General features: G+C 42.1%; 1 protein-coding gene across 1 annotated transcript in view; it reads right to left on the minus strand.

Annotated features, from left to right (window-relative positions):
• Positions 1–27,322, minus strand: part of LOC120937755 (WD repeat containing planar cell polarity effector) — a 480,161-nt gene that overhangs the window by 267,990 nt on the left and 184,849 nt on the right. Inside the window, exons 9-10 of the mRNA XM_040351220.1 lie at positions 19,555–19,746; positions 9,295–9,895 (exon numbers count right to left, since the gene is read on the minus strand). Of these exons, the coding sequence (XP_040207154.1) occupies positions 9,295–9,895; positions 19,555–19,746 (793 nt within the window). The remainder of the gene's footprint in view (positions 1–9,294; positions 9,896–19,554; positions 19,747–27,322) is intronic.

A 27,322-nucleotide genomic window follows, 5' to 3' on the forward strand; every position in this document is an offset into this window, starting at 1 on the left:
AATAGCAGTAACTTTATAGAGATCCATCTTAATGCCTTCAACCCAGATGACCAGTCCAAGAAATGTACTCTTTTGTTCAATTTCATTTTTTTCAAGCTTGACGTATATGTCATGTTGCCGAAGCCTACCCAACACACTCCTGACATGCCTGCAGTGATTTTCCATAGATGAAGAAAAGAAGGTACTTTTTAAGTTCTGGGGCCAAATTCTCAAAAAAGCTGCCTAACTTAACTTTCAGCAGTTAAGTTACACTGACTTAAAATCTCTACGTGCCCGATCTTCAAAGCACTTACCTAGAAATTTCAGGCCGTGTAACTTAAGTGCCGCCGTCGTAAGGCGGTCCTCCTCTCCTGGGGGCATTTAAAATTTAAATGAGGCGCGCTCCCGCGCCGGCCGTACTGCGCATGCGTGTGACGTCATTTTCCCGACGTGCAGCGCGCGAACGTAATTAACGCCGGGCGGCTTTGAGAATTTCGATGGGACACTAAAGTTGCGACGGGTGAAAAAAAAAAGACGCGCCGGGAAAACAAATAATTATAAAAAAAATGACAGTGTCGCTCAGCATGCATTCCTTCCAGACCTCTTCCCGACAACCCTTGCCGTTGGTTGTCGGGGTCTGCGGGCGGGGGCTTATCGGAATCTGGGAGTCCCCTCAAATAAGGGGGCCCCCAGATACCGGCCCCCCACCCTAAGTGAATGGATATGGGGTACATCGTACCCCTACCCATTCACCTGGAGGCAAAAAGTAAAAGTTAGTAAACACACAACACAATGGTTTTTAAAATAATTTATTATTCTGCTCCGGATGCCCCCCCCTGTCTTCTTTATTAGCTCTATTACCAGGGGGGCTTCTTCCACTCTCCGGGGGTCTTCTTCCACTCTCCGGGGGTCTTCTCCGCTCTCCGGGGGGGGCTTCTTCTTCCGCTCTCCGGGGGGGGCTTCTCCGCTCTCCGGGGGTCTTCATCTCTCTTCGCCGCTCTCCGCTGTTGACTCGGCGAACCCCGGTTCTTCTGCAGATGTCCGGTGCCTTCTTCTTCAGCGCTGGCTGCCTGCTATCTTTGTGTGTTAGCTCAATTTCTAACAGGCAGCCGGCGCGGTCTTCTGTGACGTCACCTTCTTCTTCTCCCCTCTTCCGATGTTGACTCGTCGCCTCTTGTCACTGTAATGATGGAAGCGCGCCTTGCATCCCATTTATATAGGCATCACCGTCCCATCATGCTCCGGTAGGTACCCACGTGGTGGGTGCACGTGGGTAGGCACCCACCACGTGGGTACCTGCCGGAGCATGATGGGACGGTGATGCCTATATAAATGGGATGCAAGGCGCGCTTCCATCATTACAGCGACAAGAGGCGACGAGGCAACATCGGAAGAAGGGAAGAGAAGAACCTGACGTCACAGAAGACCGCGCTGGCTGCCTGTTACTAATTGAGCTAACACACAAAGATAGCAGGCAGCCAGCGCTGAAGAAGAAGGCACCGGACAGCTGCAGAAGAACCGGGGTTCGCCGAGTCAACAGCGGAAGAGGGGAGAAGATGGAAGAAGACCCCCGGAGAGCGGAGAAGCCCCCCCCCCCGGAGAGCGGAAGAAGAAACCCCCCCCGGAGAGTGGAAGAAGACCCCCAGAGAGTGGAAGAAGAAGCCCCCCCTGGTAATAGAGCTAATAAAGAAGACAGGGGGGGCATCCGGAGCAGAATAATAAATTATTTTAAAAAGCCTTGTGTTGTGTGTTTACTAACTTACTTTTTGCCTCCAGGTGAATGGGTAGGGGTACGATGTACCCCATATCCATTCACTTAGGGTGGGGGGCCGGTATCTGGGGGCCCCCTTATTTGAGGGGACTCCCAGATTCCGATAAGCCCCCGCCCGCAGACCCCGACAACCAACGGCAAGGGTTGTCGGGAAGAGGTCCTGTCCTCATCAACATGGGGACAGGGTGCTCTGGGGTGGGGGGGCCCGCAGTGCGCCCCCCTGCCCCAGAGCACCCAACCCCCCCATGTTGAGGGCATGCGGCCTGGCACGGCTCAGGAGGGGGGGGGGGGGGCGCTCGCTCGTCCCCACTCCCTTCCTGACCGGCCGGGTAGCGTGCTTTGGATACGGGTCTGGTATGGATTGTAGGGGGACCCCCTACGTCGATTTTTCGGCGTAGGGGGGGTCTCCTTACAACCCATACCAGACCTAAGGGCCTGGTATGCTCCTGGGGGGGTGACCCATGCCGGTTTTGAATTTAAAAATTGCCGTGGAGTTCTCCCTCAGGAATGCATACCAAATGCCGTCGCTTGAATGGGCCTTTACAAGGTGTGACTAACTTTCCACATTGTAAAACCAGCCCTAGTTTTGCGCAGGCAAATTCGGAACTTACGCAGAAATCACAATGATGAAATGCTTTGAAAATCTGCTTAAGTCCTCATTTGCATACGCAAAGCTGCATTTCAATGAGAAATGCCCCCAGTGGCGGATGCGGTACTGCATCCTAAGATCTGACCGTGTAAGTGTCTTACACATGTCAGATTTTCTGCCTAACTTTGGAAAAAGCCTTTTGAGAATCGTTTCCAAAGTTAGGCACAGACTGAACAGCAGTTAAGTCTGCGTATCTCTTTTGAGAATCAGGCCCCTGGTGTATGATAGAAGTATATGATTGAACTATGATAATTCCAATTGCACCACTCTGTTATGTGTGTTCATCTGCCCAGCGGAAATTCTTCTACAACAGCCTTCAAGTCATGGACTACTACAAAATGCAGTATCCTAGCATTAGTAATGAACAAGACAGGAGATCCTTTCATTTAGCATCTACCTGTTCAGCAAGACTCCACTTTAATGTATCCCTGATTAATCATGCACTCTATTAACCTTTATGCTTCCCTATAGCATTTTTCCTTCTTTTTTTTTTTGCACAAAGCTGTGAACACCTTCTTTACAAATTGTACTTTGACTAAGCTAGTAATGTTTATGTTTTAAATGTGTTTGTTAACCAATTTTCTTATTGAATGCATCTTAAATAAGAAAAAGTAGAAAGCGCTTCTTTAACTGCCAGCGCAGCGAGCAAAGTGTGAGAGAGAGCGTACGAGTGTTCTGGGAATTACACAGTGAATGACATTTCCTTTTGTTCTACAATAAAGAGACGGTTGTGCCTCAGAGTTTGGCTGTTTGACACTGGTCATTTTCATTGCCAATTAATAGTACATTTGGCCTTGTTTAGATGTCAAATTCCCTGTTGACTTAAGCACTTGTGAAATAAAACAACACTGACAACCTGCGTAAGAAACACACTGCAATTTCACAATGCCGCAGCATTTTCAGGAGTTACTCATTATATAATAAATGTCAATGTTGCCACAATAAATACATATTTTTTTAGTTTCTGAGGTAAAAATATAACTATAAATAAATGACACACTTTTATCATGTAATCCAAATAACTGTCTACAAAATAAGTTTTAACCGCATAAGGACCAGCGCATGACGATATACTTCGGCAGAATGGCATGGCTGGGCAGCTAGACGTACCTGTACATCCCATTTAAGATGCGGCATTGTGGGCGCGCGCTCCATGAGTCCGACCGCAGGTCCCGCAGACTCGATGTCCACGGGGGAAACCCGCGATCGTCTCACGGAGAAGAAGAACGTGGAAATGCTGATGTAAACAAGCATTTCCCCTTTCTTCCTAGTGACAGGACACTGATCACAGCGATCTGTGATCAGTAGCGGTGATTAGTGTCGTGTCACCCCACAGTTAGAACACATCCCTAGGATACACTTAACCCCTTCAGCGCCCCCTACAGGTTAACCCCTTCACTGCCAATGTCATTTTTACAGTAATCAGTGCATTTTTATAGCACTGATCGCTGTATCAATGACAATGGTCCCAAAAAGGCGTCAAAAGTGTATGATGTGTCCGCCATAATGTCGCAGTCACAATAAAAATCACTGATCGCCGCCATTACTAGTAAAAAAAAAAAAATATTAATAAAAATGCCATAAAACCATCCCCTATTTGGTAGACGCTATAACTTTTGCGCATACCAATCAATTAACGCTTATTTACCAAAAATATATAGAAGAATACGTATCGGCCTAAACTGAGGAAAACATTTTTTTTAGATGTTTTTTGGGGATATTTATTTTAGCAAAAAGTAAAAAATATAGCTTTTTTTCAAAATTGTCGCTCTATTTTTGTTTATAGTGCAAAAAATAAAAAAATCGCAGAGGTGATCAAATACCACCAAGAGAAAGCTTTATGTGTGGGAAAAAAAGGACGTCGCACAACCGCGCAATTGTCAGTTAAAGTGACGCAGTGCCGAATCGCAAAAAGTGCTCTGGTCTTTGGCCAGCCAAATGGTCCAGGGCTTACTACACACAGAGTGCAAAGTTCAGCCATTCTTTTCACAGCTGCTTACCTCTGCATTCCCTATCCACATCTCACATTCACCCCTCTTCAGCTCTGACCTCTGAATGCAACCACCCTTCCAATGCCCTCATCTTCTCCCTACCTCCTTAAAAGCTCCACCATCTTCCACGTGTCTTGCTTGTGTTGCTGTTGTAAGCACCCAGCTGGCTCTAGTACCTCCCCACACACTGCAGGTGGATCTGCCTCTATCACTTGCAGAGAGATCATCCAGTGGGGGCATCAGGATCTGCACTGCACCCTGGGCACCTGCATCTCCCTTGTCCCCATCCTGCACTCAGTGGGAGCCATTGGGAGACAAGCTGTCACTTGTAAACACAGATGCTGGACTTCTGTGTTTTACAAGTGATAGTGTATATGTATATACAGTATCTCACAAAAGTGAGTAATTTTGTAAATATTTTATTATATTTTTTTATGTGACAACACTGAATAAATTACACTTTGCTACAACATAGCAACATAGTACAGATTGTATAACAGTGTAAATTTGCTGTCCTCTCAAAATAACTCAACACGCAGTCATTAATGTCTAAACCACTGGTAACAAAAGTGAGTACACCCCAAAAGTAAAAATGTCCATATTGGGGCCAAAAAATGGATAACTGTATAAAAGTGATCTCGCGCTAAAGAAAATACAAAAATGTGCAAACTTTAAAAAAGTAACAATGTGCTGTGCATTAATAAAAAGATAATACTACAGCGCTAATTAAATATTTAAAATGATGACATTAAAAAAATTACCAAATAATAAACGCAGCAATAAGTGATGTATGTCAAACAAATAGTGCAAAAAATATATATATGGTATTATGCGCTGAATATTAACTAAGATAATGTGAAAACCATAATACAAATGATTCAAAATCCAAAGTGTATGTATACAGATCCAAAAAACAATTAGTCCAATTGCATGGATTACACCAGTGCTTCTCCTGTGAACAACACCCAGATCAGTGTAATGATTGAAAGATGTGGAATGTAATCACACTCTGTAGACTTCTGTTTCATGTATGTGCAGCGCCTCCTCCACACTGATACAGCTCATAGAAATCAAACATAAGAAAGAAATCTCATAGCGCAAATAGCATGAACAAAAACGAATGGGATAAATGATTTCTGACAAGGTCACACTCACGAATCCACCGAGTTAAGACAGCATTAAACAACAAAGCACAACAACGTGACTTTGTTGTTTAACGTGACAACGTGACTTAGTCATGGGTCACGTGTCTAGTGACGTAACGCGTGGGGGAGGAGTTACGAGCGGGACGGATCGCTGATCCGAATGAGGAGAGTGCATCAGACATGCTGAGCGGCTTAATCGGAGGATTGGTGCTTTGTTGTTTAATGCTGTCTTAACTCGGTGGATTCGTGAGTGTGACCTTGTCAGAAATCATTTATACCATTCGTTTTTGTTCATGCTATTTGCGCTATGAGATTTCTTTCTTATGTTTGATTTCTATGAGCTGTATCAGTGTGGAGGAGGCGCTGCACATACATGAAACAGAAGTCTACAGAGTGTGATTACATTCCACATCTTTCAATCATTACACTGATCTGGGTGTTGTTCACAGGAGAAGCACTGGTGTAATCCATGCAATTGGACTAATTGTTTTTTGGATCTGTATACATACACTTTGGATTTTGAATCATTTGTATTATGGTTTTCACATTATCTTAGTTAATATTCAGCGCATAATACCATATATATAATGTGCTGTGCATTAAATATCAATGGAGTCATAAATCGGGCAAAAGTGCAAACACTTGATAATCCACAAATAAATACCAAAAAAATTCCCAAAGGAAAACACTGCGCTAAATGAATTATGAATATAATATACAAATAATAAGTGATAAATGAATATTAACTAGCTGCCCGTACCAACAAATTTGTGATACAAAAATTCCTAAAACATGTGAAAAATACAGTACAGCGATCAAAATATTAAGTGAAATAAGTATATCCTATAAGATTGATCCTATATATGACAATGATAAAGAGGAAAAAACATCTCACAGTGGCATTTCATAAGGGTAATTCATGTGAAGAAACCAGTGAAAATAACACAAGAAAACATATGTGAATAAAGAAAAAAAGTCCCAAAAAATAAAAGGGACATGAAAAAAGTAAATCTTTGCAGAATGAATCAGTCCTTAGGGGGTTAAATCCAAATAGACACCCGAAGAAAGAGATTGCAGAACAGAGAGAACTTCATCCACCAGGAAGACACCCAAAACGTGGTATTGCAGTCTCCTTAGCCTGTCAAGGTGACCACCATTACAGTGATCTCAACAAGCCTGGGGATTTTAGGTCTCCCTCCGGACCCTCTGTGGGGTATGTGAACTGGTATCTGTTGTCTCGAACTACAGTATAAACACATTCCATATTCATCTGGCGTTCTTACACTTGGATGGGACTTCTGATTGACTTCGCTTGCTGTCTGGAGTTGTTCTTAATAACGACGCATCTTCATTTGCCCGCACCTGTCATTGACTGATCCTCAGAAGAGATAAGCTTGTAAGGGTTAAATGCAGCAGGGTGCGCTGTCTTACGGTTCCCTTCGCTCCTTCCGATCTGCGGGAGCCTCTATTCTCCCAATCAGGTTCCCCTGAGGAAGTCACAATGTACGTGACGTAACGTCGTAAAAAAGGAAAATAGAGGCTACCGGAGATCGGAAGGAGCAAAGGGAATCGTAAGACAGCGCACCCTGCTGCATTTAACCCATACAAGATTATCTCATTATTTACATTGTAAGAGTCCAATTTTATGTGTGCAACATTAAAGATGTATTGGAAATACTACACCATTGGAGCTTCCTCTCCTCCTTGCTTACTGCCGGGCATGGGCTCTTCCCCCTCCCCCTGCTGTTCCTTTTAGGATAGTGCCATCATAAGGGATAAAAATATAAGGGAGAAAAGGGAGACATAAGGGAGAAAAATAATGTCAATGTCACAGTAATCTCAACATTGGATAGTAGAGAAGACTGATGAGAAGTTGATGTGCCTGTTAGCATATGGTAGTGAGGTGAGAGTTCTGGGAGACTGGTGGAGGACACACACTATGGTTTAATACTGCAATTAAGGAAACATCCTCATCAAGATTGTTGATATATTGAAAGACTGATCCTGTTTGCTCCCATCACTCACTATATGGGATGATCTTTTTTCCCATTTATTTATTGTTATATTGAACCATCATTCTAGTGCATTTTTGCACGTCTTGTCACTTTGCACTTTTTGCGATTTTGCACATTGGTACTATTTATCACATATTGATGCTGTATTTATTTTTGGATTATCAAGTGTTTGCACTTTTGCACAATTTATGACTCCATTGATAATTAATGCACAGCACTTTGTTACTTTTTTACAGTTTTCACGTTTTTGTATTTTCTTTAGTGCTAGATCACTTTAATACAGTTAATATTTTGTTTTGCCACCATTATTTTCCAGCACTGCCTTAACCCTCATGGGCATGTAGTTCACCAGAGCTTCGCAGGTTGCCACTGGAGTCCTCTTCCACTCCTCCGTGACAACATCACGGAGCTGCTGGATGTTAGAGACCTTGCGCTCCTCCACCTTTCATTTGAGGATGCCCCACAGATGCTTAATAGGGTTTAGGTCTGGAGTCATGCTTGGCAAGTCCATCACCTTTACCCTCAGCTTCTTTAGCAAGGCAGTGGTCATCTGGGAGGTGTTTGAGGTCATTATCATGTTGGAATACTGCCCTGCGGCCCAGTCTCCAATGGTAGGGGATAGTGCTCTGCTTCAGTATGTCACAGTACATGTTGGCATTTATGGTTCCCCCAATGAACTGTAGCTCCCCAGTGCTGGCAGCACTCATGCAGCACCAGACCATGGCACTCTCACCACCATGCTTGACTGTAGGCAAGACACACTTGTCTTTGTACTTCTCACCTAGTTGCAGCCACACATGCTTGACACCATCTAAACCAAATAAGTTCATCTTGGTCTCATCAGACCACGGACACGTTCCAGTAATCTTTGTCTTTAGTCTGCTTGCCTTCATCAAACTGTTTGCAGGCTTTCTTGTACATCATCTTTAGAAAAAGCTTTCTTCTGGGACAGCCATGCAGACCAATTTGATGCAGTGTGCAGCGTATGGTCTGAGCACTGACAGGCTGACCCCCCCCTTCAACCTCTGCAGCAATGCTGGCAGCACTCATACGTCCATTTCCCAAAGACAACCTCTGGCTATGATGCTGAGCATGTGCACTCAACTTCTTTGGTTGACCATAGTGAGGCCTGTTCTGAGTGGAACCTGTCCTGTTAAACCACTGTATGGTCTTGGCCACCAAGCTGCATGTCAGTTTCAGGCTCTTGGCAATCTTCTTATAGCCTAGGCCATCTGTATGTAGAGAAACAATTCTTTTTTCAGATCCTCAGAGAGTTCTTTGCCATGAGGTGCCATGTTAAACTTCCAGTGACCAGTATGAGAGTGAGAACGATAACACCAAATTTAACACACCTGCTACCGATTCACACCTTAAACACACACTAACAAATCTAACAAATCACATGACACCGGGGAGGGAAAATGTCTCATTGGGACCAATTTGGACATTTTTACTTAGGGGTGTACTTTTTTTTTGCTAGCGGTTTAGATATTAACGGCTGTGTGTTGAGATATTTTGAGGGGACATCAAATTTACACTGTTATACAAGCTGTACACTCACTACTTTACATTGTAGGAAAGTGTCATTTCTTCAGTGTTGTCACATGAAAAGATATAATACAATATTTACAAAACTGTGAGAGGTGTACTCACTTTTGTGAGCTACTGTAGAGTATAGTACTAACACATTTAAAAAAATAACTTATATGAAGATCATCTAAAATAAATGTTTACGATTACTTACCAAGCTTAAACTGAAGCACTCCTAATGGTCCACCGTGAAATCTCAGGAACAAAAGGTTATGGATGTATGTACTATCACTCATGTTATCAGGGACTGCCCACTTCATGTCTACCAGGCTGCTTGACACTTCAAAATGTTTACTGCATTGTAAAGTAGCTCTTGGGGCAAAATCTTCAGCAACAAGCTGAACCTTAACTGGTGACAATGCCATGTCAAAAATTTGAAGTTCACCTTGATTGTTGCTCACTACAAATATACATCCAATAGGATGCCATCTTATTTGAACAGGAAGGAGTTCAGCCTGGGCTAGAAGGGTCACTCTTCGATGTGCTTCATACAGAATAACAGAGGAATCTTCACACCCAAGAACAAGCTTGTCTTCAGACAGATTTCTGCCACAACTAATTACCCGAGAACTGAGAGGAATTTTAGTGACAGAAACACACTGGAGTCTGTTCCTGGAACATTCATAAATGCAGCTATCAGCCATTGGTTCACTCTCTGGGTTTGTGGACTGTTCCACTGTATACACCTGGTAAGGTTGAGTCATACTGAAGCCAGCATCAAAAATATCTCCCTCAGTACGGATGTAGCTTAAGACCTAATGAAGAAACAGACAGTAAATAATACATTTTAAATAATATGTATAAACATATGCAATGGCTACCAAAAACCCATAAAAAACCCATGTATAATACATAAACTTACAGCAGACTTACTTACAGCAGACAGCATCTTTGTGACCGTGTGTATACAAGACAGCTTGAGCGGAATTCCGTTGGAAAAACCTGTCTGAGTTTATTCCGACGGAAAAAACGATTGTGTGTACAGGGCATTAGACTGCCAAATGAAGATCGTGGCCAAGAGGTAACTAGAGCCACATCTAAACACTGGAGGGTAAGCTCCTTAGGATGCTCAGGAGTAGGACAGAAGGATGGTAAAACCACCATGGGCGAAAAGGAAGCCCAAGGAATCAATACAAATGTATCCTTGTAAAGCACAAGAAAGCCTCCGTGCAAGATAAGGTTACCAACATTGGAAACCCCCTAATCCAAGGTAATGACTATGACAATGGCAACCTTACAATTACAGGGAGAGGGATATCCTCTCCCTGGTTTCTGAAGAACTGCCAATCAGGGCCGTCTTTACCGCAGGGGTCCGGAGGGGCAATTTTTTTTAGGGGTCCTCAGGGGCCCCGAGGCCCACAGGGCCCCAGATGGCAACCCCCTTTTTTTATTTATTTTTTAAAAAAAATACATTTTTTAATATATTTTATTTTTTATTAAAGGGCCAATTTTTTTTTTAGCGGTCTGGGGGTCCACAGGGGCCCGTAGTTCCCCAGGGCCCCGGATGACAACCCCCCTTTTTTTATAAAAAAAATATTTTTTTATATATTTCTTTATATATATATATATATTATATATATATATATATATATATATATATATATATTATATAATATAAATGTTATTATTATTATTATTATTATTATTATTATGAAAGGACCCAAAGGTCCCCAGGGCCCCGGATGGCAACCCCCCTTTTTTTTATAAAAAACATTTTTTTTATATATTATTTTATTTCTTTTTTTTCTTTTTATTTCTTTTTTTTATATATATATATATATATATATATATATATATATATATATATATATATATATATATATATTTATTAAAGGGCTCAGAGGTCCCCAGGGCCCCATGTGGCAAACACCCTTTATTTTTTTTATAAATGTTTATTTTTGTTTATATATATTTTTTTTATTAAAGGGCCCAGAGGTACCCAGGGCCCTGGATGGCAACCCCCACATTTTTTTTATAAATGTTTCTTTTTTATATATATTTTTTTATTTTTTATTAAAGGGCCCAGAGGTCCCGGATGGCAACCCCCTTTTTTTGTAATTCATTTTTATTAAAAAAATATATATTAAAGGGCCCAGAGGCCCCCAGGGCCCCAGATGGCAACCCCCTTTTTTTTTAACAGAAAGAGGTTTTTATTAACAAAACAGCATTACAAGATATGCATTATTCGACAATCAGATTTGCATAGCAATGATGTCAGTCAGATACAAGTGATTTCAGCATTTGCAGATCATAAAACAAAGGAAAATCAAGAAAGGAAAAGGGAAAATAATACACGTAAAATAAGCAACGAGGTGCTAGTCCCTAGCCCTCCCTCCCCAGTCCACCCCAACCGTAAGCCACCAGGCGCAAACCCAACCGGAGTGCTCCTCAGAGTACACGCGGGCAAAAAGACCGTCGCCCCTGCGCCAAGTCTCTAGATAACCAGCCAAGACGTGTAAGGACCCCAGCAGCCGATCGAAGTGGGCAGCGCCCCGAGAGAGGGGGGGGGCAACGGCCCCCATGCCGGGCGGGGGGGGAGTCCATCTCAGTCCCCCACCCCCCCGGCCCCCCATCCCGGTGCGTCCACCCAGGCCGACCAGACCTTATCGTACTTAGCAGGGCACTGCCTACTCTCGTACGTTAGTTTATAAAGGGGCAAAGCCGAGTCCACCGCCTTCCTCCAGGATCCAAGGGTGGGAGGCCCCACCAACTTCCACCGTAGCAGTATCTCCCTCCTAGCATAAAACAATGAGAACGTAATACATAGCTTAGTGTACCTATCTCCCTCAACCTCACCCAAATGACTCAGAAGGAGCACCAAGGGATCCAACGGCACTCTGGTCCCTCCTATGTCGCTAAGCCTCTCTGCTACTCCCGCCCAATACGGCCGAAGCTTCGGGCAGTCCCACACCATGTGCCAGAAGGTCCCCACCTCGACCCCACACCTGGGACAGTTTGGGTCAAGATGCGGGTATATGTTGGCCATTCTATGAGGGGTGAAGTAGGCCCTATGTAGGAACTTGAGCTGGAGGAACCTGTCCTTAGCTGCTATCATGGATGGGATGTATGTGGAGACACACTCTTCCCACTCCTCCTCTCCCAAAGCTGGAATGTCCCCCCTCCATTTATCCATTACCCGGGTGAGTTTAACATCGTGGCCCACCGTCAGGTACATGTACAGAGTGGAAAGGGGCTTCCCCATTGCGCTCGACGTCAACAGTCGCTCAATTGAGTCAGGTTCCAGGGTCAGTGCGTCCGGGAATTGGGCCCTCATCGCATGTCTCAGCTGAAAGTATTTAAACTCGAGGGATTTAGGGAGGGAATACTGTCGTCTCAGGTCTTGAAAGGGCTTGATCCTACCATCTGCTATAACGTGTTAACCCCCTTTTTAAAATATATATTTTTTATATATATTTTTTATTTCTTTTTTTTTTTTATTAAAGGGCCCAGAGGTCGGCTACACCCCTTTTTTTATATATATTTTTCTTTATTTCTTTCTTTTTTTGTAAAGGGCCCCCCCGCTTCTAAATTCGCAGCAGCCCCCCCTGCTTCTCAATTTCAGGCGGCAGCACCCCCCATCCCGGTTCTCTGCTCCAGGGGGCCCATGCCTGAAGCTGTGTAAGTGGCCCCATAATTCCTGATGGCGGCTCTGCCTCCCGTTAAGCCCCTGTGCTGCCCACAAATCAGGCTGAAAATCATCAGCCGCACGCAGCCAGTGACAGTACTGCTTCCCTTCCCAGTGTTTTAAAATGTACAGCACCCCTGGCTTCCCTTTAGACGTGCACTTCTCCCTTCCTGCCACTGGGTGCTGCTTGTATATAAAAGTGAATTAGAATGTGATTTTATAACATCCCCAGTTTGCTCTTCCCGAGGCTGACTTCTTCATGTCCTGCTCCTCAAGGTATGTCACTATTTGCTAATCTATATTGTAAATAAAAGTTTTCTGTAGAGTGTGCCCAAAGTCTTTATAATATTTGATGATTCACTGCAGGTCTCGTCAGTGTTTTAAAAAGTTCCTCTATTTTACACATGGCATGGCATGGGGGTCACAGCACCGTCTGTCCATTCTGCTTTAGCACCATGGGACCCCATGCCATGCCATGTGTAAAATAGAGGAACTCTTTAAATCACAGACCAGACCTGCAGTCCAGGCTGAGTAAAGCCTCAGAGCACATGGCATTACTGTCTGTATTTAACTGCTTGATGGGCTTATTTTGGGCCTGGCTGGTTCACATGTTTGTGTTTTGGCGGCCCACATTTGCGCAGGCACAGCAGCCCATTCATTTGAATGGGCCGCCATGCCTGCGTTTCCTGCAAAGAAAAGCGCATGCCTCATGTAATAGGCTGCGCACACGGCACGCCTATGCCCATCAAGCACTGAAATACAGCACTGTCTGTCCATTCTGCTGTCTGCTGTGACTTATCTGCAGTTCCCGCACTGTCAAACTTGCTGCATTTTTAGATGTTTAGGTCACGCTTTTAAAAACACAGTGCGTTTGTGTGTGCAAGAACTGCAGGTAAGTAGCATGGTGCAAAAGCAGAATGGATTTCAAGGCAACTGTATTTTTAAAATGCTGAATGCACCTTTTTTCTGCAGGAAACAAAGGCATGGCAGCCCATTCAAATCAATGGGCTGCTGTGCCTGCACAAATGAGGGCCGCCAAAACATACATGTGAACCAGTCAGGCCCAAAATAAGCTGGAGGGGGGCCCAAACCATATTAAAGACGGCCCTGCTGCCAATACCAGGTTATGGTCCCACAGAGCTAACAGAAGAGGGATAGGAAGCACTGCCTGAACAAAAGCAATAGGTCTTTGAAAGAGAACAGCCTAGGCCAAGATCTTCCCCTTAATGTTCAAGGCCAAGTCCAAAATTAATTCCCAGCTTTCTTGAGTGAATCCTCTTCCTAACCTGGAGGTGGAGCATAACATCATGTGATGACATGTGATGACATGTGATGTCATGTGTGGCAATTTTGCAGTGAACATATATTTGGTTCACTTCACATTATTATTATATTATTATTTTATCAAATGATGTTTAATATGTAGAACAGTATTGGGGGGGGTCAACAAAACTGGAGCATGTAAAATGTGCTGCAGTTCTGCACAGAAACCAATCAGCTTCCAGGTTTTGGAAAACCAGCAAAACAATACAGCGCTTGTGTGAATAAACTAGCAAAAATAGCAACAATAAAATGTGAGATATACCACAATAGAAAAAAAAAATTGCGCTGAAAGTCCCTAAATAACATAAAACTCCAAACTGTACTGAAGCAGTCCAAGTGATAAAAATAAAAATATAAAGAGCAAAGCGATGTGAAGTTGTAAATCAAGTGCTTGTATGTGAACAATCCAAATTAATCCAACACCAACACTGAAGTTAGGATGTGCCCTTACCGCAACAGGTGGGCCCTCTATTATGGAAGGTCAAAAATGCAATGGGATGTATTTGTATGGGATGTATCTGTTTATTTTTGGGTATGGCTGGGTGCCCGGATGACTTTTACTGAGTGCAGGATACATCCCATTGCTTTTTTGACCTTCCATAGTAGAGGGCCCACCTTTTGTGGTAAGGGCACATCCCAACTTCAGTGTTGGTGACGTCACATGGTGGAGGAATTGTTTGGATTGTTCACATACAAGCACTTGATTTACAACTTCACATCGCTTTCCTCTTTTTATTTTTGTCACTTGGACTATTTCAGTACAGTTTGGACCTTTAGGTTATTTAGGGACTTTCAGCACAACTGTTTGTGTTTCATAGCTTCCAGGTTTTATTGTCAAAGCTTTAATTGAAGTTAGAAGTTGATTGGCTAGCTTACACAGCTTCACAGATTCTGAGTGCTCCACTTTAAATAAATAATAAATCATCCCCTATGTGTATTATTCTTTTTTGTTTGCACTATCCTTCTACCACAAGAATTACTGCTGATATATAGTGTAACCTTTTTATGGATGTTCAAGCAGACCAGCCTACTGTGAGTATGCTCTTTTTGACCACTCATTAATAGAGTGCTATTTATTTCAGGTAAGCAGTGTGGCTTGTCATCCCAGAAGATTAAATTGATTTCTTTCCAACGTCTAAGGACTTATCATATTGTGCATGTGGTGGATTCTATTTACTTATTTATGTGGTTCAACATCATTTGCATATACATTGATATTATTTATTTGTATTATAACTTTGTGTATGGTTTAATTGCACTTTTATTATTTTGTTTGGGCTTATTAATATTAATATTTTTAGAGCAGCACTTTGTTGTTTATATATTTTCACAAAATTGAGTATCACAATTTTGGTGCCAGCAGCTGTTTTTTGGTTTCACCTGAATGCAGGCTTAGCATATATTTTATAACATCTCTAAAGATTTACTATTTTCCTTCACATAAGGGAAACATTTATTTAAAATGCAGTTATTAATAAACAAATATAAAAAAGAGAGAGAAAAACTCTGCAACAGTGTTAATCACAAACAATTCAGTGTCAGGAAATAAAATGTTTCCATTTTATTTTAATGACTACCTTATTGAGAGTCTGGCACAGCATAAAGCTCAGATTCCAAACAGCTTCTGTATACTGTGCAATCTAACTACCGTATACAATAGTACGATGTATTTTAGTCACTTTTGATAAATTAAGACATTGAGCAGTACTGTAACAGCACAAGTTGTAAAGAGATAGATAAATCATATAAAAAGCTTTGAGATCTGCAAATTTAATAGCTGCAAGCCAATGTTCAGTAAACCCCAGCACATCCTAAATCATAAGTTTCTCATAGACTTAATTGCACCTTTCAGCATACTGCAAGAGGTTACTAATCTAAGGAAAAACCCTAATATTAATTCTGGAAATATATTGAATAACCTAATAAAATATTTAATGTATTTAAGGAAAAAAGGTAAGCAACTTGAGTATCCAAAATACAATTCCAGATAGAACGCTTGTATTTTAATTATCATGCAAGACAACTCTATTGCTTTTTTTTTTTTAGCTTTAGGAGCTAAAAGATCGAATACACAGTAATATGGTTCATGAACAGTTATGCTGCCAGAGTGGGGAAGGATAAAAATAATACAATAACTTTGGCCTGTGTAAACTACAAAATCACCAAAAAATAAATAATATACATAACACTGCTTTGCTTTTGGATTGACTAACAACTTGTCACCTAGTGTTTATTACTGCACCTAATCGATATCACACAGGGGAACATGCTGTATATGTACAGAGGATATAAAAAGTCTACACACCCCTGTTAAAATGTCAGGTTTCTGTGTAAAATTATGAAATGTAAAAAAATGAGACAAAGATAAATCATTTTAGAACTCGTTCCACCTTTAATGTGACCTATAAACTGTACAACTCAATTGAAAAACAAACTCAAATCTTTGAGGGGGGGGGGAGTAAAAATAAAAAAAATAAAAGAATGTGGTTACATATATGTACACACCCCCTTTTAACTGGGGGTGAGTGAGTGAGTGAGAAACTTATATAGCGCAACACATGCAAACTGAATCGCCTCTGGGCGCTTGGTATCGTGGGACATCAGCGGCGATCGGGTCCGCTGTTCCCGCGGGGATGGTCACGGAAAAGAAGACCAGATCGCAGGCGCGCCTCTGGCGGCGCACTGCGCGACCCACGGCTGGGTTCTTAAAGGGGACGTACATGTACGCCCTTGTGCCCAGCCGTGCCATTCTACAGACGTATATCTACGTGGGGCAGTCCTCAAGTGGTTAACAGGGGTGTGTAGACTTTTTATATCCACAGTATGATGGGGTGCATGGCCACCGATTTTTAATGGCACACCGATGCACATACTCAGTAAAAACAAATGCTTCTGTGCTGTTAACACACAGAAAAGTGTATGGGCAACCAAAGAAAACCTGCACTAAGATAAATATAGGGATCTGTCATTACAAATTTTCTTTCAAGAATGCAAGTTGCTTGGCTGTCTCTAGCTTCTATACTTTCTGTGTCACCGAGCTAGAACAAGCATGTAAGTCAACAAAGTCAGTACTGTCTTATGATTGAACTTGATGGACTTTTTTCAACCTGACGAACTATGTAACTATACTCCTGATTTCCATGCTTTTTCATGGTCAGTGCCTCAGAAATTGAATCTAGTGGATCAGCATGACAAACAGACAGTTATTGCTGCCCAACTGATTGCCTGTATATAGCACTTCCAGATTTGCTAATGGGATCAGCCATTTGTGCTTGCTAATGTGCATTAGGCACAGTTTTTTATAAAACAGGCTAGAAGTGCCTACCAAGATTGTGCGATATCGGCACCAGTTTGTGAGAGGCCAGTCTAAAGCACCTACTGTGCATGTATATAACCAGAAGACCATACTAGAAGCACCTACTAAGCATGTGTGGTAGCAGCAGTCTTTTGTGGGAGAATAATCCACCGCAACCATGATAATTGATCCCTATAAAGAATGTGTCAGGCAGATCCCTACATTGCACACTTCCTGTGGATACAGTGGGGATCGAAAGTTTGGGCACCCCAGGTAAAAATTTGTATTAATGTGCATAACAAAGCCAAGGAAAGATGGGAAAATCTCCAAAAGGCATCAAATTACAGATTAGACATTCTTATAATATGTCAAAAAAAGTTAGATTTTATTTCCATCATTTACACTTTCAAAATTACAGAAAACAAAAAATGGCGTCTACAAAAGTTTGGGCACCCTGCAGAGTTAATATCTTGTACTGCCCCCTTTGGCAAGTATCACAGCTTGTAAACGCTTTTTGTAGCCAGCCAAGAGTCTTTCAATTCTTGTTTGAGGTATCTTTGCCCATTCTTCCTTACAAAAGTCTTCCAGTTCTTTGAGATTTCTGGGCTGTCTGTTGCGCACTGCTCTTTTAAGGTCTATCCATAGATTTTCAATTATGTTGAGGTCAGGAGATTGTGAAGGCCAGGGCAAAACCTTCAGTTTACACCTCTTGATGTAATCCCCCGTGGATTTTGAGGTGTGTTTAGGATCATTATCAATTTGTAGAAGCCTTCCTCTCTTTAACTTCAGCATTTTCACAGATGGCATCAAGTTACCATCCAAAATTTGCTGAAATTTTATTGAATCCATTTTTCCTTCTACTCGTGAAATGTTCCCTGTGCCACTGGCTGCAATACAACCCCAGAGCATGATTGATCCACCCCCATGCTTAACAGTTAGACAGAGGTTCTTTTCATTAAATTCTGTGCCCTTTCTTCTCCAAACGTACCTTTGCTCATTCCGGCCAAAAAGATCTATTTTAACCTCATCGGTCCACAGAACTTGTTTCCAAAATGCATCAGGCTTGTCTATATGTTCATTTACAAAATTCAAACGCTGATTTTTGTGGTGAGGACGTAGAAGAGGTTTTCTTCTGATGACTCTTCCATGAAGACCATATTTGTACAAGTATCTCTTTATAGTGGAATAGTGTACCACAACTCCAGTGTCTGCCAGATCTTTCTGGAGGGATCGTGCAGTCAAACGTGGGTTTTGAATTGCTTTTATCACAATCCTGCGAGCTGTTCTGTCTGATATTTTTCTTGGTCTTCCAGATCTTGCTTTAACTTCCACTGTTCCTGATGACTGCCATTTCTTAATTACATTCCAAACAGAGGATATTGACATCTGAAAACACTTTGCTACCTTCTCCAGCTTAGTGAGCGTCAACTATTTTCAGTTTCAGTTTTCTAGACAACTGCTTAGAAGAACCCATGGTGCTGATTGTTGGGGCAAGGTCAGATGAGTCTGGGCATTTAAAACCTTTGAGATTGACATCACCTGGTCTTCCCAGACGATGATTGAGAACAAGCCATGACACTTGCAGGTTTCAGCTTTGCAAAGGGGGCAGTGTATGCTATAAATTCTGCAGGGTTTCCAAACTTTTGCAGATGCCATTTTTTTGTTTTCTGTAATTTTGAAAGTGTAAATGATGGAAATTAAATCTAACTTTTTTTGACATATTATAAGAATGTCTAATCTGTAAATTGATGCCTTTTGGAGATTTTTCCATCTTTCCTTGGCTTCGTTATGCACATTAATACAAATTTTTACCTGGGGTGCCCAAACTTTCGATCCTCACTGTATGCATTGTTGAAAAACTTTCTGCCACCATTGCCATACCAACATTTCTAAAGCACGTCTTTTCTCGAACACTTGTGGCTTTTGGCTGCTATAGGTTGGCCAAGAGTCACAAGACCAGCTGTGCCATAATTACTTTTATATTAGTTATGGGATGAGATATAACTATACATTAATGAGGTAAATCTCTAGGGCCCACATTCACAAAAGGAACAACCAACAATGCATCGGCATCAGAAACATGACTCAAAAAGGACACATTCTAACAATTTACTCTGTCATTACAAAAAAAAGTTGGCTGCTCTCTGGATGTCACTACATCTTTATCTCACCTCTAGTCGATTATTGGCACATCCTAAAAGTACCATGTTGGCTCTGTCTTTCTCACTGGAAATCGGACTCCAGGGCCAAATATTATCCTCTGGTACTGTCCACCAGCAAATTGCTAGATCCTGTACACAGTTGAGTGCAAGATGACGGCTTAGGTGACGAACCTTCGGTCCTGGTATGTCAATATATGAAATCTATAAAAAAAATTAAATAAGAAAAGATTAACAAATAACTTAATTTATATGTCGGCTTTAAAGCCGTAGTAAACTCCTGATTTTTACCTACAGGTGAGCTTAATATAAAGTGAGATATTCACTTGGTTGGCAGCAGGTGACGTCACCGCCGCATGCATACCCATGCAGCTCCCTTAGAGCTTTGTGTCATGGGCATGACTCCCATTCACATGTGCAGGAGAGATGCAATCTCAGCTCAGCCAGCCTGCAACCCGGCAGGAAAATCGGGTGAAAATGGAAGCCTTTGCAGCAGTGACAGCGCGCTGCTGGAGGGCTTTGTTTCAAGGTAAGTCTTTCATAATGTTCTATGAAAAAAGAAGTGGTAGTCACCATCTCAATGAAATCAGTGTACTGGCCGCATCCCTGAAGCCCCATACACACTATCAGTTTTCCTGACGGTTTTCTCTTCAGGTTTACCAAAACCATGTAGTACAAGGGCCTGCCTGATTGCATTCAAATTGAAACTCTTGAGGTTTGACCTCATATTAGATGGTTTTGGTAAACCTGAAGAGAAAACCATCAGGAAAACTGATAGTGTGTATGGGGCTTGAGATAATGGACAAGAAAATTGTTCCCCCTGGGGTACTAGGGAACAACCATTACAGGAGAGTCTTGGTGTCACTTTGTATATGTGCTGTTTTGTACTGTGTATGCTGTTTATTTGTCACACACATGCACACCTTGTTTTTGTTGCATGTTTTTGTTGTATATACATTTGTAATCATGTTCATTGTGTACTATTAAAAACCTTTTTATACACATCAGTGTCAGGCTTATAAAATCCCACCCCAGGGGGAACAATTTTCTTGTTCATAATGTTCTAGTATGCATAGTGTGCTAGTATGCAATGCATACTAGCACATTATGCTTTTACCTTGCAGAGAGAATTCTTTTTTTTTCCTCAAAGTTTACTACCACTTTACGTAAACCAATTTTAGCTTTAACTTCTATGGTATCTTCTTTTAGCTGGGCAACAATGTGTTCTTTTTGCTTAGATGATTTTCATGCCGCTGTACAGTTCTCACTTGTTTTTTTTTTTCTTGTTTTTTCTTTATTGCGACTTTAAAGTCAGCGAGTAACAAGTCAGACTTGTATCCAGAACATTTAGGGCCATGAACAATAATGGATAACCATGACAATATGTGACATGTAAAAATACTTTTTACACTAGAGAATCCTTGATCAGGGACCTCAGGTCTAACTGATTTGCACAGAGCAAGGCCTTGATTATAAGCTTTTTGGGTAGGTTCGATAAGTATCTGGAGCAGTTAAATCCATAGGTCGCCTGCGGAGGAACTGAACATAACGTCCTGCAGTAGTAGTTTACGTGTTATTTAAAGTGGATGTAAACCCAATTCGAGCTGGGCACATATATCTGCGGTGTTTTATCTCTCTTCAAAGCACTATGTCCCATAGCTGTCTCCTGCTCCATTCTTCTGTTATTAGCCTGATAACTCCTGACAAGTTCTCTGTCACATATGATAAAAGCAGCCCAAGTTTTGTGTTGGGGAGGATGCTATAAATAGATTAGCAGAGCCCTGAACTATTCAACAATCAGCTCTGAAAGTTTCTACCTACGAGGAGAGGGGGTGTGTGCCTTTCTTCCAATTTTTTTTTTTTTATTGCATTTTAGTGTAAATATGTGATCTGAGTTCTTTTTGACCCCAGATCTCATATTTAAGAGGTCATGTCATGCTTTTTTTCTATTACAAGGGATGATTACATTACTTGTAATAGGAATAAAAGTGACACATTTTTTTTTAAAGAATAGTGTAAAAAATTTAAATAAAAGGTAAAATAAATAATAATAAAAAAAAAATTAAAAGCGCCCTGTCCCGCCGAGCTCACGTGCAGAAGCGAACACATAAGTGAGAAGCGCCCACATATGAAAATGGTGTTCAAACCACACATATGAGGTATGGCTGCGATTGGTAGAGCGAAAGCAATAATTCTAGCCCTAGACCTCCTCTGTAACTCAAAACATGCAACCTGAACTTTTTTTTAAATGTCGCCAATGCAGATTTTTAAGGCTAAAAGTTTGTCGCTATTCCACGAGCGGGCACAATTTTGAAGCGTGACATGTTGGGCATCAATTACTTGGCGTAACATCATCTTTCACAATATATAAAAAAATTGGGCTAACTTTACTGTTGTCTTATTTTTTAATTCAAAAAAGTGTATTTTTTCCCCAAAAAAGTTCGCTTGCAAGACCGCTGCGCACATATGGTGTGACATAACGTATTGCAACGACTGCCATTTTATTCTCTAGGGTGTTAGAAAAAAAAGTAGAATGTTTGGGGGTTCTAGGTATTTTCTAGCAAAAAACATTTTTTAACTTGTAAACAACAAATCTCAGAAAGAGGCTCAGTTCTTGAGTGGTTAAGCATCAAACAATAATGGTCTCTTCTGTTCCTAGACTGTACACTGGAAAACACAATTGGGGACATTTACTAAACTGAAGCAGACAGAATCTTCAGCAGTTGTACACGGCAGGAAAATAAAGTTTAAATTGCTAATTTAAAACCCAATTAGGTTATACACGGCAACCAATCAGCTTCTATCTTCAGCTTGTTCCATTAGCCTTTCAAAATGAAAGTCAGAAGCTAATTGGTTGCCATGCATAACTGCTCCAGATTCAAAATGGTGGCCATCTGCACACCTGTAGAGAGCTCATCAAGAGGCTCTCCTGAAGAAATCTATGTCTGTGTGCAAACGGCCAGCATGTTGTTGATGTCTACTGGAGCCTAATGCCGCGTACACATGACCGTTTTTCATGACGAGAAAAATGTAATTTTTTTTAATTGGTCGTTAAAAACGATCGACGAGAAAAATGGGCATTAAAAATCTTGAATCTGCTTTATTTTTTCTCGTCGTTTTTCACGTCGTTGATTTTCTTGTCGGGAAAAACGGTCGTGTGTAGGCTTTAACAACGGGAGAAAAACACGCATGCTCAGAAGCAAGTTATGAGAAGAGAGATTTGCATAATCAGCCGAAAGGGTGGCGCAATTCAAATTGAACTGCCTCTTTATAGTGCCTTTGTACGTGTTGTACGTCACCGCGCTTTGCTCGAGCATTTTTTATCACGATCGTGTGTATGCAAGGCAGGCTTGAGAGGAATCACGTCAAGAAAAACTTTGTTTTTTTTTTTTACATGAAAAACGGCCGTGTGTATGTGGCATGACAAGCTGAATTTGTTTGTCTTGCACCAGTTTTTTCACACGCTGATGATGTGGGTATTCATTGTTTTGTGCTCCAGATTCTGCCAGCTCAAGTTTTGATACATCCCCCTCAATATGCACAAATTCATGATGCCAAACACAGTAGCCCACAAGCTCTATGTACATTGTATAATGTCTGACTAAAACAGTAATGCTGGAATTCTATTGGCTAAAATAGAGCTTGTGTCCACAACTCATTTTGGCCAATCTCGATGTGGTATTCATTTTAGTTTAATTATAACTGCTCATACATTAAAAATCTATAACAAAGAATACTGTGAAGAAAATCTGTGGTTTGTATAGTAATGCTACTAATAAAAGGGGTTTTATTATAATCAAGGATGACTTGCAGTTGGTTTTGTCCCATCATCGTTAGCTTACCCCTTTATACCCATGCCCTTAACCTCCCTGGCGGTCTTCCCGAGACTGACACAGGGTTAGATTTTCTTGCTACTATCGGTAACCCCGTGTCAGTCACGGGCTTGCCTCGCTAGATCCACAGGCACTTTTTACTTACCTTGTCCCTGGATCCAGCGATGCCACCGCGCTGTGTGAGCGAGCGGGACCTCGCTCGATTCACATAGTGCCTCCGTGTGACGCCGATCTCCGTTCCCTGCGACGTTACGACGCACGGGGACGGAGAACGGCGCCAAATTCAAAAACGTAAACAAACACTATACACACAGTATACTGTAATCTTATAGATTACAGTACTGTATGTAAAAAAAAACACACCCCCCCTGTCCCTAGTGGTCTGCCCAGTGTCCTGCATGTCATTTTATATAATAAAAACCTTTTTTTCTCCCTGCAAACTGTAGATTGTCCATAGCAACCAAAAGTGTCCCTTTATGTCAAAAATAGTTTTAGATCAGCTAAAAAACAGCGATAATAAATTATAATCACTTGCAGAATTGTGCGATAGCGATTTGTGGGGAAATTCGTCATAAAAAAATAAAAGTAATGACAGCGACAATTCTGCAACTGAGCAAATTTCAGTGATTTTGATTTGATTACATTATTGAATAATTTTTATTATAATTATATTATTATTTGTTATAATTATTTATAATTATTTATTATATTATAATTTATAATTTTGTTTTTAAAAAAATGTAATACACGGGATGCCTATTAGAATCTTGTTTGGTCAGATTTAAGTGAGTTATTTCTAAAAATTACAGACCTACAATATAAAACGCCAAATTTCCTTGCAAATAATGGTACCGCTTTTAGCATGTTTTTTCTGAAAGAATCATACCGCCAGGGAGGTTAATAGAACTATTGACCAATTCTGTTAAAAATGGCAGAACAGAGAAAAGATGAGCAGACATTTTTCAGGAGTAAAGCCCTATACACACTATGGCCCGGATTCACATACAGTGGCGCATAGTTATGCCGGCGTAGCGTATCGAATATAAGCTACGTCGACGTAGCGCAGAGCGGCGAGCACAGTATTCACAAAGCACTTGCTCCCAAATGTACGCTGGGTTCCCTCGGCGTAACTCGTCGTAAGTGGCAGTGGGCGTGAGCTATGCTAATGAGGCGTGACCCCATGTAAATGATGGGCTGAGCGCCATCAAGATACGAATAACGAACGGCGCATGTGCCAGGTCATGGACGTATCCCAGTGCGCATGCTCAGAATCACGTCGGATCACTGCCTACGACGTGAACGTAACCTACGCCCATCCATATTCACGTACTACTACGTAAACGACGTAAAATACGACGGCTGTTCCCTGGTCCATACCTTTGCATGAGTTGCGCCTCATAGATAGGGAATAACTATATGCCGGACGTAAGCCTTACGTAAACCGCGTATATTAATGTGCCGGGCGCAAGTACGTTCGTGAATCGGCGTATCTCACTCATTTGCATATTCGAATCATAAATAAATGGGAGCGCCCCTATGCGCCCACGATACGACGGCGTAGGAAAACTTACGTCGGTCGTAGGAAGCCTATTTTCAGGCGTATCTAGTTCTGTGGGCGTGGCGCACAGATACGACGGTGCACATTTACACTTACACAGCGTATCTCGAGATACATCGGCGTAGGTGCTACGTGAATCCGGGCCTATCAGTTTTCCTGCAGGTTTTTCTCTTCAGGTTTACCAAAGCAATGTAGTGCAAGGGCCTGCCTGATTGCATACGAATTGAAACTCTTAAGGTTTGACCTCATATTAGATGGATTTGGTAAACCTGAAGAGAAAAACCTGCAGGAAAACTGATAGTGTGTATGGGGCTTAAGGCTATTGTCTGCATTTGTCATCCAAACGCCTATTAGGATATTGCAAATAGGACTGTGGGGAAGGTACCTACAGATCTTGGATATGTGCATGTATGAGGAAAGAAAGTTTGTCTGCTGTCTGAAATGTTTTCTAATATCCAACCTATGCCCACCATCTATGGCCAGCTTAAGCCAAGCATTCAACTGTGAACAGTACTGAGATGATGGTCTTTACATTGATTATGAGTGAGCTGTGGGACACACAGGGGTCAGAGGCAAAGGTCAAATTTTTCTTTTATCCTGGAAAATCCCTTTAATAACAATATGGTTGAGCACCACTGACTTAGATGATGTGCAGGGAAAAATCTGGTTTGACAGTATATGTAAAAGTAACAATAATTTAATTACATGAGAATGCCACTCAAATGCACACTAAACACTGACATATAAATATGCACAGTGAAATGCTATGGACTTGTGTGTGTTATGTTTTGAAAGTCTCTTTATCCCTTTTAAAACCAGATCTCATTGATGCCTAGATGCCCAGATCAAATGAAGCAGTGTCAGAATAGGTTGGTCAATTCATCAGTAGTAACTCATCGACTAATCCGCCTATCAAAATATTTTCTTAAAGACATATAAAACATCTCTTATTAAATACCAACCTAATCTTTTATTTTAGTTTTACTTTCGAAAAGTTAAAAAACATTTTTAACAACATGGAAATACCCTCTGTAAAGCAACTCTGTTGCTATTTAAAAATAATAAATAAAACATAGCCTTTAAAGAAAAGACATAGGCCCGGTTTCACAAAGCACTTGCGCCGACGTATCTCAAGATACGCCGACGTAAATACAAATGTGCGCCGTCGTATCTATGCGCTGACCCACATACTAAGATACGCCTAAAAATAGGCTTCCTACAACCGACGTAACTTGCCTACGCCGTCGTATCGTGGGAGCATATTTACGCTGGGCGCATTTGCCGCTCCCATTGATTTTCTATGCACATATGCAAATGAGGGAGATACGCCGATTCACGAACGTACTTGCGCCCGGCGTTTGCGTAAGTCGTACGTCCGGCATAAAGTTATTCCCCATATATGAGGCGCAACCCATGCAAAGGTATGGACCAGGGAACACAAGCCGTCGTATTTTTCGTCGTTTACGTTGGACGTGAATATGGCTGGGCGTAGGTTACGTTCACGCCGTAGGCAGTGATCAGTCGTATCTTAGGCAGTTGTTCCGACATGATTCTGAGCATGCGCAGAAGGATGCGTTCACGTCCCGGCGCATGCGCAGTTGGCGATTTGTATATGTCTGTCGCTCGGCCCATCATTTGCATGGGGTCACGCCTCATTAGCATGGCTCACGCCCACTTCCACTTATGCCGACTTACGACTTGGAAACCCAGCGCATATTTGGCAGCACTGGCTTTGTGAATCCAGTGCTTGCCTCTATGCGCTGCGTCGGCGTAGCGTAAAGAAGATACGCTACGGCGGCATAAATATGCGCCGCTGTTTGTGAATCCGGGCCATAATACTTGCCTGTCCAAGTGTCCGTGATGCTAAACTTCGGCGGCTGGTGTTCTTTATGGAATGAGGGGAGGGGCGGCAAATGAGCACCCCTCCCCCAGAGCAGCACGCGGCACCCCCCCCCCTGCTGTCTGCCGGTTGGTCCAGGACTTACCCTATCTAGGCAGGTACCAGGTGGCAGGCTCCATGTCTTCTCCTTCATCGACGGCTTCCATCGTGTGGCTCCTTCCCTCCTCCTAGGCGCCAATAGGATCGCCTGTCCTTTTATCCAATGGGGTGACAGGTCTTAAAATAATGCCTTTGTAATTCATGCATCCGGCGTCCTGCAAGAGGCGAAGGCGATGGACGGGGATGCGGCCCCCCCGTGCGCCATTAATGGACAGGCCACCCCAGCTCTATTGAGAACTTACAATCTTCTACATCTGATACAAATCCAGCAGCGAAAGATGCCTGGTCCCCTGCAGTGGTTTCTACTGTTAGCCCCATATCACTTATGTGTCTTGTAGTGACCTAGTAGTCAGTGAAAGGTACTACAGTGTGGAGAGGAGGCCCAGGCAT

The sequence above is a fragment of the Rana temporaria genome, chromosome 4 (genome assembly GCF_905171775.1).
Source record: "Rana temporaria chromosome 4, aRanTem1.1, whole genome shotgun sequence".
Lineage (NCBI taxonomy): Eukaryota > Metazoa > Chordata > Amphibia > Anura > Ranidae > Rana > Rana temporaria.